A 12,695-nucleotide genomic window follows, 5' to 3' on the forward strand; every position below is an offset into this window, starting at 1 on the left:
CACTCTTCAAACCGCTGTTTCTCTGTCGGGTCTTTTCTAGAACATAAGAAATAGGAGCAGGAATAGGCCTCTTGGCCCCTCGAGCCTGCTCTGCCATTCAATAAGATCATGGCTGATCTTGGGCTCAAAGCCACTTCCCCGCCCGCTCCCCATAACCCTTCACTCCCTTATCTTGCAAAAATCTGTCTATCTCCACCTTAAATGTATTTAATGACCCAGCCTCCACGGCTCTCTGGGGCAGAGAATTCCACAGATTTACGGCCCTCTGAGAGAAGAAATTCCTCACCTCAGTTCTAAAAGGGCGACCCTTTATTCTGAAACTGTGCCCCGAGGTCTAGATTTCCCCATGAGGGGAAACATCCTCTCTGCATCTACCTTGTCGAGCCCCCTCAGTATCGTATGTTTCAATAAGATCACCTCTCATTCTTCTAAACTCCAATGAGTATAGGCCCAACCTGCTCAACTTTTCCTCATGAGTCAATCCCCTCATCTCTGGAATTAACCTCGTGAATCATCTCTGAACTGCCTCCAATGCAAGTACAGGAAACTTTCGTTTAACCGGAGGTTAAATGTCCAGAAAGCTCCACTGGCAAAATTCAGGAGCCGTTTCCTATAAGTTTTTTTTACTTCTCGTTGCTTTTTTTTTCCAGTCAGGCTCTGCAAGGTCTAGCTGAAGCTGTTGCTTTGCTACAGAGACGCTTTTAAGCTGCGGCCGACTGTTTTGAAGCTGTTGCTAAGCAACAGGGTTTGTTGATTCACACGGAGCTCAAAAGCTCCGCATGTTTTAACATTAGCGCTGGTTTCTACGGCAGTTTTGATGGTACGGCACCAGCTCGGTCCCATCGGTGCCGGATACCAGAAAGTTTCCTGTATATCCTTCCTAAATAAGGAGACCAAAATTGTACGCAGTACTCCAGGCGTGCTCTCACCAATACCCTGTACAGTTGTAGCAGGACTTACCTGCTTTTATACTCCAACCCCCTTGAAATAAAGGCCAACATTCCATTTGCCTTTTTGATTACTTGCTGTACCTGCATGCTAACTCTTTGTGTTTCATGCACAAGGACCCCCAGATCCCTCTGAACTGTAGCATTTTGTAATCTCTCCATTTAAATAATGGTTTGCTTTTTTATTTTTCCTGCCAAAGTGGATAACCTCGCACTTTCCCACATTATACTGCCAAATCTATGCCCACTCACCAAGCCTGTCTATATCCCTTTGCAGGTTCTTTAAGTCCTCTGCACCACTTGCTTTCCCACCCATCTTTGTATCATCTGCAAACTTGGCTACATTACACTCGGGACCCCTTCTGGGAGCGCTGCACTGTCGGAGGGGCCGTCTTTCGGATGAGACGTTAAACCGAGGCCCCGTCTGCCCCCTCGGGTGGATGTAAAAGATCCCACGGCCACCATTGGAAGAAGAGCAGGGGGAGTTCTCCCCAGTGTCCTGGGGCCAATATTTATCCCTCAACCAACATCACTAAAAACAGATGATCTGGTCATTATCACATTGCTGTTTGTGGGAGCTTGCTGTGCGCAAATTGGCTGTCGCGTTTCCTACATTCCAACAGTGACCACATCTCAAAAAAAGTACCTCATTGGCTGTAAATCATTTTGGGACGTCTGGTGGTCGTGAAAGGCGCTGGAGAAATGCAAGTCTTTGGAATTTCAAAATGTTCCCTCTGATATAAACTGCAGCATCTGCCGAACGTGTTTAATCTCCGTGAGTCTTTGTCCCGCCGAGCTGTCACAGCCCCTTTATTCTGATGGTGAGAGATCGATGCTGTCTTTCTACAGTCTGGTTACATCTGCGTTGGTAAAGATGCCTATCACAAAATATGCTGTGTTAATAAATACAGCAACTGAAAAACTTTCCCCATGAGCTTTCGACGACAGATGTTACTGTCAGTTTTCAAAGTTGAAAAAAGCGTTGACCAAAGTTTAAACGGAAGCTGAATTTGACAATTGAGAAGTTGGATGTGTTGAAACGTGTAATTTATTTGACTCTGGCTCGACGGGCCAAAATGTGCTTTAATTTGTATTATCGTAGAACGGTCACAGCACAGGAGGAGGCCGTTCAGCCCCTCGAGTCCGTGCCGGCTCTCTGCAAGAGCACTTCAGCAAGTCCCACTCCCCCGCCCTTTCCCCGTAGTCCTGCAAATTTTTTTCCTTCAGGTACTTATCCAACTCCCTTTTGAAAGCCACGATTGAATCTGCCTCCACCGCCCTCTCAGGCAGAGCATTCCCGATCCTAACCACTCGCTGAGTAAAAAACGTTTTTCCTCATGTCGCCTTTGGTTCTTCTGCCAATCACCTTAAACCTGTGTCCTCTGGTTATTGACCCTTCCACCAATGGGAACAGTTTCTCTCTACTCTGTCCAGACCCCTCATGATTTTGAACACCTTGATCAAATCTCCTCTCAACCTCTGCTCTAAGGAGAACAACCCCAACTTCTCCAGTCTATCCACGTCACTGAAGTCCCTCATCCCTGGAACCTTTCTGGTCAATCTCCGCACCCTCGCTAAGGCCTTCACATCCTTCCTAAAGTGCGGTGACCAGAATTGGACACAATACTCCAGTTGAGGCCAAACCAGTGTTTTATAAAGGTTCATCATAACTTCCTGTATGTTATTTTGTGTTGTATTTAAAATATTTCCATGCAAACTGATTGATCTGTGTCTACATAGTCCAAGTTAAATCTATGTTGATATGCAGTGTTAATCGCACAATATTAAACAAGCAAATTGTGGTTGGATTAATTGTCATTGAGCTTTTTACTTAACGCTAATATATTTTAAAAAGAAACACTTGCATTTATATAGCGTCTTTCACGACCACCGGACGTCTCAAAGCGCTTCACAGCCAATGAAGTACTTTTTGAAGTGTGGTCACTGTTGTAATGTGGGAAATGCGGCAGCCAGGCTCCCACACACAGCAATGTGATAATGACCAGATAATCTGTTTTTATTAAGTTGGGTGAAGAACAAATAGCCAGGACACCGGGGATAATTCCCCTGCTCTTCTTCGAAATAGTGGCCATGGAATCTTTTACGCCCACCTGAGAGGGCAGACGGGGCCTCGGTTTAACGTCTCATTCGAAAGACGGCACCTCCCCCAGTACTGCCCCTCCCACAGTGCGGCGTTCCCACAGTACTGCCCCGCCCACAGTGCAGCGCTCCCTCTACTGCCCCTCCCACAGTGCAGTGCTCCCTCAGTACTGCCCCTCCGACAGTGCGGCGCTCAGTACTGCCCTTCCGACAGTGCGGCGCTCAGTACTGCCCTTCCGACAGTGCGGCGCTCCCTCAGTACTGCCCCTCCGACAGTGCGGCGCTCCCTCAGTACTGCCCCTCCGACAGTGCGGCGCTCCCTCAGTACTGCCCCTCCGACAGTGCGGCGCTCCCTCAGCACTGCACTGGAGTGTCAGCCTAGCTTTGAGCTCAAGTCCCTGGAGTGGGGTATTTTAGCCTCTAGCTGGTGAGAGATAGCGGTCGAGGGCACAAAATAGTGCTTTGCAAGTCTGAGGCGGTGTTAAAGCGACGAGGTGGTGACGTGATACAAGGGCAGGGCAGGACTTACCATCCGAATAAAGTTTGACAGATTGGTGTGGATAAGACTCTCCGATGTCAGTTTAAGTTACAACAGTGAAACGTGAGCGGTTTGGTCGCCGCGTTTGATCAAGGCCTGAAGTTCACTGAATATAACACAAATAAAGGCAGCAATGGCCAAGCCCCGGGCTTCCAGGATCGCCACTCCCCAAATACAGCCAGTGCTGAGTAAACAGAGGGTGTAAACACAAGAGCCCAGAAGAATCGGATGTCACCGAAACCAAAGCGACGCTCGAACCCGAGCTTGGAAATACCCGAACGTGATAGGTGAGTTTTGGTGCCAAAGAAACACTGAACAAAAGAAAAAAAGTCTCGCATTTCTCCAGCGCCATTCATGACTAGCGGACATCTCAAAGCGCTTCACAGCCAATGAAGTACTTTCTGAAGTGCGGTCACTGTTGTAGGAAACACGGCAGCCAATTTGCGCACAGCAAGCTCCCACAAACAGCAATGTGATAGATGATCAAATCATCTGTTTTAGTGATGTTGATTAAGGGATAAATATTGGCTCCTGGACACCAGGGAGAACTACCCCTGCTCTTCTTCGAAATAGTGTAATAGGATCTTTTACGTCCACCTGAGAGCAGATGGGGCCTCGGTTTAACGTCTCAATCGAAAGACGGCCCCTCCGACAGTGCGGCGCTCCCTCAGTACTGCCCCTCCGACAGTGCGGCGCTCCCTCAGTACTGCCCCTCCGACAGTGCGGCGCTCCCTCAGTACTGCCCCTCCGACAGTGCGGCGCTCCCTCAGTACTGCCCCTCCGACAGTGTGGCGCTCCCTCAGTACTGCCCCTCCGACAGTGCGGCGCTCCCTCAGTACTGCCCCTCCGACAGTGCGGTGCTCCCTCAGTACTGCCCCTCCGACAGTGCGGCGCTCCCTCAGTACTACCCCCTGGACACTGCGATGCTCCCTCAGTACTGCCCCTTCGACAGTGCGGTGCTCCCTCAGTACTGCCCCTCCGACAGTGCGGCGCTCCCTCAGTACTACCCCCTCCGACAGTGCGGTGCTCCCTCAGTACTGCCCCTTCGACAGTGCGGCGCTCCCTCAGTACTGCCCCTCCGACAGTGCGGTGCTCCCTCAGTACTGCCCCTCCGACAGTGCGGTGCTCCCTCAGTACTGCCCCTCCGACAGTGCGGTGCTCCCTCAGTACTACCCCCCCGGACACTGCGATGCTCCCTCAGTACTGCACTGGGAGTGTCCGCCTGTATTTTTGTTGACTAGTTTGTTATTTAAACTACAAGCGAATGTTTTACTTGGTTACAACTGACGTCACCTTGCTCTGAGTAAAACGATTGGCAGAGAGTTTGAGGAAGTGACTATACTCGTATGAATTATGTACAAATAAATATGGTAAAGCACAATGGAAAATCATTCATTGCTGCACTATTTCCTGTAATAATACCCAGGTCGTTTTTTTTCATTTCCTGAAAGTATTTGTGCAACACAGTAAGTGAGAGAAAGAGAGGTATGCAAATGATTGGACAGAAACCCGGAAGAAAGTGAAATAAGATCTCCCTGCCTCTCTCAGCTCAGCAGATAAGTGTTGTCTGTTGCTGGAGGCTGGAGTTCAGAGTCGACCCTCGTCCCTGTTAAGAAGTTTAAACGTAAAGCTGAGAATGAAGTGCTTTCTCGCCGCTTTCCTGTTGGTCTGCCTATGTTTCCAGGCGGTTCTGAGTGGTGAGTTATCGGCAGACAGGAACGCTCGCACTTTGTTTGGTATCCTGCACTGTTTTGAGCGCTCGGAACAATACAAGGGAAACGGCTCTGTATCTTTCTTGGAGTCGTCATCTTTATTGCTAAGCGATATTGTCACAATTCCGTGTTGATATTAACGGTCCCGTAAACTACCAAACGTTTCGCGATAGATCTGTATTGCTAGTTATTACATTACACAGGATATACGGCACAGAAACAGGCCATTCGGCCCAACCAATCCATGCCGGCGTTTATGCTCCACTCAAGCCTCCTCCCGTCTTTCCTCGTCTAACTCTATCAGCGTAACCCTCTGTTCCCTTCTCCCTCATATGCTTGTCTAGCCTCCCCTTAAATGCATCCATACTATTCGCTTCAACCACTCCCTGTGGTAGCGACTTCCAAATTCTCTGGGTAAAGAAGTTTCTTCTGAATTCCCTGTTGGATTTCTTGGTGACTATCTTCTATTGATGGCCTCTAGTTATGCTCTTCCCCACAAGTGGAAACATTCTCTCTGTATCCACTCTTATCAAAACCTTTCCTCATTTTAAAGACCTCTATTAGGTCACCCCTCAGCCTTCTCTTTTCAAGAGGAAAGAGACCCAGCCTGTTCATCCTTTCCTGATAGGTGTACCCTCCAAGTGTGGTCTAACCAAGGTTCAATACAGGTTTAGCATAACTTCCCTACTTTTCAATTCTATCCCTCGAGAAATAAACCCTAGTGCTTGGTTTGCTTTTTTTATGGCCTTGCGAACCTGTGTCGCAACTTTTAGTGATTTGTGTATTTGTACTCCGTGATCCCTTTGTTCCTCTACCCCACCCAGACTCGCACCCTCCAAGTGATATGTGATCTCCCTATTCTTCCAACCAAAATGTAATACCTCACATTTATCGGTGTTCAACTTCATTTTGCCAATTTTATGCCCACTCTGCAAGTTTATTAATGTCCTCCTGTAGTCTGTTGCAGTCCTCCTCGGTGTTGACTATAAGAACTGGCAAAGCACTGTTGGCTCAGTGTCGTCTTTTTATTTTGGATGTGGGAGGGAGGCGGGGAAACGGAGGGAGGAGGAAATAAATGGAAAAAAATAAAACCCGTCGACGCTGGAGAACTGAAGCAGAAAATTGTGGCAATACAGGGCCCTGCAGGTTAAACTTTCAGGATAACCCCAGGTCACACCTTGGTATTAACTCGCTGACTGCAAGGCAGAATATTGGTAATGTGAAATAAATTTGAGGGGGTGGTTGTTGAGAATTGTGCGGCTTACCAATGTGCAGTAATCCATGACATCGGTAGCCTTTGGCAGTCTACTTCCTGCTCGATCTCTTATAGAATAATGTTGTATTATTTCCCTGCAATGGGGAAAGAGTTAAACTGACATCGCTGGCAGTTTCACTGAATATTCTACCATGAAAGACCACATCCATAAAGATGCGGTCAAAGATAGCTGACCTTTGGAGAGATATAAAACAATTAAGTGGAGACAGGATGTCCAGCATTTCAACTGCCCGTAAGAACTTTATTACCTAGGTTACATTCCGAGGTATCTTTTAATTAGTGTTCAGCAGTTTGAGTGATTGATTGAGGAGGCAGCTTATACATGTTTCTTCTTCTTCTTAGGCAGTCCCTCGGAAACGAGGATGACTTGCTTCCATCCACATTATAAATGAGTTCTCAGGCGACTGATGAGTCCAATGCGGGACCTACAGTCTCTGTCACAGGTGGGGCAGACGGTGGTTGAAGGGGGCGGGTGGGTGGGGTGCTTGGGTTGACGTGCGCTCCTTGCGCTGCCTGCGCTTGGCTTCCGCTTGCTCCCGGCGAAGAGACTCGAGGTGTTCGGCGCCTTCCCGGATGCTTCTCCTCCACTTTGTGCGGTCTTGGGGCCAGGGATTCCCAGGTGTCGGTGGGGATGTTGCACTTTTTCAAGGAGGCTTTGAGGGTGTCCTTGAAGCATTTCCTCTGCCCACCTGGGGCTCTCTTGCCATGTCAGAGTTCCGAGTAGAGTGCTTGTTTTGGGAGTCTCGTATCGGCCATGCGGACGATGTGACCCGTCCATCGGAGCTAATCAAGCGTGGTCAAAGCTTCGATGCTGGGGATGTTGGCCTGAGCAAGAACACTGACATTGGTGGGCCTATCCTGCCAATGGATTTGCAGGATCTTGCGGAGGCAGCGTTGGTGGTACCTCTCCAGTGCTTTGAGGTGCCTGCTGTACATGTTTATATTAAGATTTGTAACTAATCCGTGAAGGTGCATGTGGGCCAAGATCCAATCAGATGGCAGGACTGAATTTAACATGAGGTGGCCATGCTTATTGTAATGTATAAAAATGTAGCGTTTTCTGTAACATAGAAGCAGGAGTAGGCCATTCAGCCCTTCGAGCCTGCTCCGCCATTCAACGAGATCATGGCTGATCATCCAAACCCTAGCACCCGGTCCCTACACCGACAGCCATCCCACCCAAGCCCTATTCCCGTAACCCCACATATTTAATCCCCCCCTAACACTAAGGGTCAATTTTTATCATGGCCAATCTACCTAACCCGCACATCTTTGGACTGTGGGAGGAAACCGGAGCACCCGGAGAAAACCCACGCAAACACGGGGAGAATGTGCAAACGCCACACAGACAGTCACCCGAGGCCAGATTTGAACCCGGGTCCCTGGCGCTGTGAGGCACCAGTGCTAACCACTATGCTAACCACAATTTGGAAAAGTCTGGCTAAGACAGAGCAGACTGTCTCCCCACCGGTACAATAAAGACAACTTGACTATCGACCTAAAACCTTGTGTCGAGTGTTGGTTTAAAATACTCCACAACATCCCTTTCTACTCTGTGACTGTTGTTAGTGTAAACAGGTAAGCTTGCTGCCACCTCCAGCGTGATCCCATCCACCAAACACATCTTCCCCTCCCCCTCTCCCTTTCAGCATTCCGAAGGGACCGCTCCCTCCGCGACACCCTGGTCCACTCCCCTATCACCCCCCCCGACACCCCAATTCCCCTTCGCCCGGCACCTTCCCGTGCAAGCGCAGGAGATGCAACACATGCCCTTTTACCTCCTCCCTTCCCACTGTCCAGGGCCCTAAACACCCCTTCCAGGTGAAACAGCGAATTACTTGTACTTCTTGCAATTTAATATACTGTATTCGCTGCTCACGATGTGGTCTGCTCTACATTGGGGAGACCAAACGCAGATTGGGTGACCGCTGTGCGGAACACCTCCGTTCAGTCCGTAAGGGTGACCCTGAGCTTCCGGTCGCCTGCCACTTGAATTCTCCGCTCCATTCCCACTCGGACCTCTCCGTTCTCGGCCTCTTACACTGTTCCAATGAAGCTCAGCGTAAGCTCGAGGAACAGCACCTCATCTTTCGATTCGGCACTTTACAGCCTTCCGGACTCGACATCGAGTTCAACAATTCCAGACCATAACCTCGGCCCCCATTTATTTATTCTCTCTCTCACATGGCAGCTGTCGATCACTCTCCCAGTGCCATTTACATCTCATCTAGAGCCATCTTTGGTTTCTTAACTTGTCCCATTACCGTCTCCTTTCCCCTCGCACCATCATCCCTTTTGTCATTGAATCTCTCCTGCCTTCCACCCTATCACAGACCTTCCCTTTTGTTCTTTCCTCCCCTCCCCGCTCTCCCGGCCCCTACACTTGCTTAAAACTCTGTTCCATCGCCAGCCTTTTCCAGTTCTGACGAAGGGTCCCAGACCTGAAACGTTCACTCTGTTTCTCTCTCCACGGATGCTGCCTGGCCTGCTGAGTGTTTCCAGCATTTTCTGTTGTTGTTTCAGATTTCCAGCATCTGCCGTATTTTGCTATTGTAAGCTTGTCTGATTGTTGGGTTGGTAAATTCTCTCAAACCGAGCCATTCAGGCCCGAAATATTCCTTGTACAATATCCTGGTTGTTCTGAATTGTTGATTCTAACAACATGCACTAAAGGGTACAATCCTAAAGGGGGTGCATGAACAGAGAGACCTGGGGGTATATGTGCACAAATCATTGAAGGTGGCAGGGCAGGTTGAGAAAGTGGTTAAAAAAGCATACGGGATCCTGGGCTTCATAAATAGAGGCACAGGGTACAAAATCAAGGCAGTTATGATGAAACTTTATAAAACACTGGTTCGGCCTCAACTGGAGTATTGTGTCCAATTCTGGGCCCCGCACTTTAGGAAAGATGTGAAGGCCTTAGAGAGGGTGCAGAAAAGATTTACTAGAATGGTTCCAGGGATGAGGGACTTCAGTAATGTGGAGAGATTGGAGAAGCTGGGATTGTTCTCCTTAGAGCAGAGAAGGTTAAGGGGAGATTGACCAGAATGGTCCCAGGGATGAGGGACTTCAGTGATGTGGAGAGATTGGAGAAGCTGGGATTGTTCTCCTTAGAGCAGAGAAGGTTAAGGGGAGATTGACCAGAATGGTCCCAGGGATGAGGGACTTCAGTGATGTGGAGAGACTGGAGAAGCTGGGATTGTTCTCCTTAGAGCAGAGAAGGTTAAGGGGAGATTGACCAGAATGGTCCCAGGGATGAGGGACTTCAGTGATGTGGATAGACTGGAGAAGCTGGGGTTGTTCTCCTTAGAGCAGAGAAGGTTAAGGGGAGATTGACCAGAATGATTCCAGGGATGAGGGGCTTCAGTGATGTGGAGAGACTGGAGAAGCTGGGGTTGTTCTTCTTAGAGCAGAGAAGGTTAAGGGGAGATTTGATCGAGGTGTTCAAAATCATGAGGGGCCTGGACAGAGTAGATAAGAGAGAAACTGTTCCCATTGGCGGAAGGGTCGAGAGCCAGAGGACATAGATTGAAGGTGATTGGCAGAAGAACCAAAGGCGACACGAGGAAAAACCTTTTACTCAGCGAGTGGTTAGGATCTGGAATGCTCTGCCTGAGAGGGTGGTGGAGGCAGATTCAATCATTGCTTTCAAAAGGGAATTGGATAAGTAGCTGAAGGAAAATAATTTGCAGGGCTACGGGGGAAGGGTGGGAGAGTGGGACTAGCTGAACTGCTCTTGCAGAGAGCCGGCACCGGCTCGATGGGCCGAATGGCCTCCTTCTGTGCATTCTGTGATTCTGGAGGTCCTCCGCACTCCGCAGTTAGAGAAAGGGTTAAGCCAGCGGCGACCCGACTCCCGATCTAGAGTGACCCCCCTCTCTGTGTGTGTGTGTGTGTGTGAGACCATGGAGTTGGGACAAGATGTGATACCACGACAGCAGATTGGCCAGGTGCCACTCAAGAATGGTCACATGAGAAAGGTCTTGGAGAGTGCCCCGAAGCTGAGGAGCCCTAACCCAGCATGACTCAGCAGCCCCAGGATGGGGGGTGGAACAAATGAATTGAAACCTCTGAAATGTAAACTGCGTTGTTTGCGGAGTGGGTTTTTCTTCAGCATAGCGTGGCCGTCCCAACTTTTCAGATTTTGAGCTTGTAGGTCAGGACTGTTGGTGAGCCAGGTTGGAAAAACAGGACGTGCTCCCCAGACTTTTTGTTTTGTTTTAAATCTTCCCGAGTTCCCAAGTCTCCCTGCATCACGTAGCAACCTTGGGCAAGCAGGGAACCAACATTTACATTACACAGGATATACGGCACAGAAACAGGCCATTCGGCCCAACCAATCCGTGCCGGCGTTTATGCTCCACTCGAGCCTCCTCCCGCCTTTCCTCATCTAACTCTCAGCGTAACCCTCTATTCCCTTCTCCCTCCTGTGCTTGTCCAGCCTCCCCTTAAATGCATCGATACTATTCGCTTCAACCGCTCCCTGTGGTAGCGAGTTCCACATTCTCACCACTCTCTGGGTAAAGAAGTTTCTCCTGAATTCCCTATTGGATTTCTTGGTGACTATCTTCTATTGACGGCCTCTAGTTATGCTCTTCCCCACAAGTGGAAACATTCTCTCTCCCACTCTATCAATACCTTTCATCATTTTAAAGACCTCTATTAGGTCACCCCTCAGCCTTCTCTTTTCAAGAGAAAAGAGACCCAGCCTGTTCATCCTTTCCTGATAGGTGTACCCTCGCATTTCTGGTATCATCCTTGTAAATCTTCTCTGCACCCTCTCCAGTGCCTCTATATCCTTTCATAATATAGTGACCAGAACTGTACGCAGTGCTCCAAGTGTGGTCTAACCAAGGTTCGATACAGGTTTAGCATAACTTCCCTACTTTTCAATTCTATCGCTCTAGAAATAAACCCTAGTGCTTGGTTTGCTTTTTTTTCATGGCCTTGAGAACCTGTGTCGCAACTTTTAGTGATTTGTGTATTTGTACTCCGAGATCCCTTTGTTCCTCTACCCCACCTAGACTCGCAACCTCCTTAGGCAGTCCCTTGGAACCGAGGATGACTTGCTTTCACATTAAAAATGAGTTCTCAGGTGACTGATGAGCCCAATGCGGGACCTACAGTCTCTGTCACAGGTGGGGCAGACGGTGGTTGAAGGGACGGGTGGGTGGGGTGCTTGGGTTGACGTGCGCTCCTTCCGCTGTTTGCGCTTGGCTTCCGCTTGCTCTCGGCGAAGAGACTCGAGGTTGTTCGGCGCCTTCCCAGATGCTTCTCCTCCACTTTGCGCGGTCTTGGGGCCAGGGATTCCCAGGTGTCGGTGGGGATGTTGCACTTTTTCAAGGAGGCTTCGAGGGTGTCCTTGAAGTGCCAAGTGACAAGTGACCTCCCTATTCTTCCTACCAAAATGTAACACCTCACATTTATCAGATTGGGCGACCGCTTTGCGGAACACCTCCGTTCAGCCCGTAAGGGGGACCCCGAGCTGCCGGTCGCCTGTCATTTCAATTCTCCGCTCCACTCCCACTCAGTCCTCTCCATCCTCGGCCTCTTGCATTGTTCCACGGAAGCTCAGCGTAAGCTCGAGGAACAGCACCTCATCTTTCGATTAGGCACTTTACAGTCTTCCGGACTCAACATAGAGTTCAACAATTTCAGATCATAACCTCGACCCCTGTTATATTTTTATATATTTTTTATCCACACTTTTGGTTTGTGCCTTTTCCTTTTCTCTCTCCCACACGGCAGCTGTCTCTCATTGTGCCAGCGCATTTCACACTTCATCCAGAGCCATCCTTTGTCTCTTTACCGGCCCTATTACCGTCTCCTCTCGCCTTGAATATCTCTTAACGTCTCTTCACCTCTCCCAGACCTCCCCTTTCGTTCTTTCATCCCCTCCCCCATTTCCCAGCCCCCAACTTGCTTTTTCATCCGTTTCATTTCCTGCTTTTTTTCTCAGTTCTGAAGAAGGGTTTCGACCTGAAACGTTAACTCAGTTTCTCTCTCCACGGATGTTGCCTGGCCTGCTGAGTTTTTCCAGCGTTTTCCGTTGTTATTTCAGATTTCCAGCATCCGCACTATTTTGCTATCACATTTATCTGTGTTGAACTTCATTTGCCAAT

At 49.1% G+C, this 12,695-nt stretch overlaps 1 protein-coding gene across 1 annotated transcript in view; it reads left to right on the plus strand.

Moving 5' to 3' along the window:
* Positions 1–4,993: 4,993 nt before the first annotated feature.
* Positions 4,994–12,695, plus strand: part of LOC147110011 (cell surface glycoprotein MUC18) — a 46,631-nt gene continuing 38,929 nt past the window's right edge. Inside the window, exon 1 of the mRNA XM_086004003.1 lies at positions 4,994–5,282. Within this exon, the coding sequence (XP_085860129.1) occupies positions 5,222–5,282 (61 nt within the window). The 5' untranslated portion in view covers positions 4,994–5,221. The remainder of the gene's footprint in view (positions 5,283–12,695) is intronic.

Source organism: Somniosus microcephalus, chromosome 12 (assembly GCF_052327205.1).
Source record: "Somniosus microcephalus isolate GS21.2 chromosome 12, FLI_Smic_1.0, whole genome shotgun sequence".
NCBI classification, from domain to species: Eukaryota; Metazoa; Chordata; class Chondrichthyes; order Squaliformes; family Somniosidae; genus Somniosus; species Somniosus microcephalus.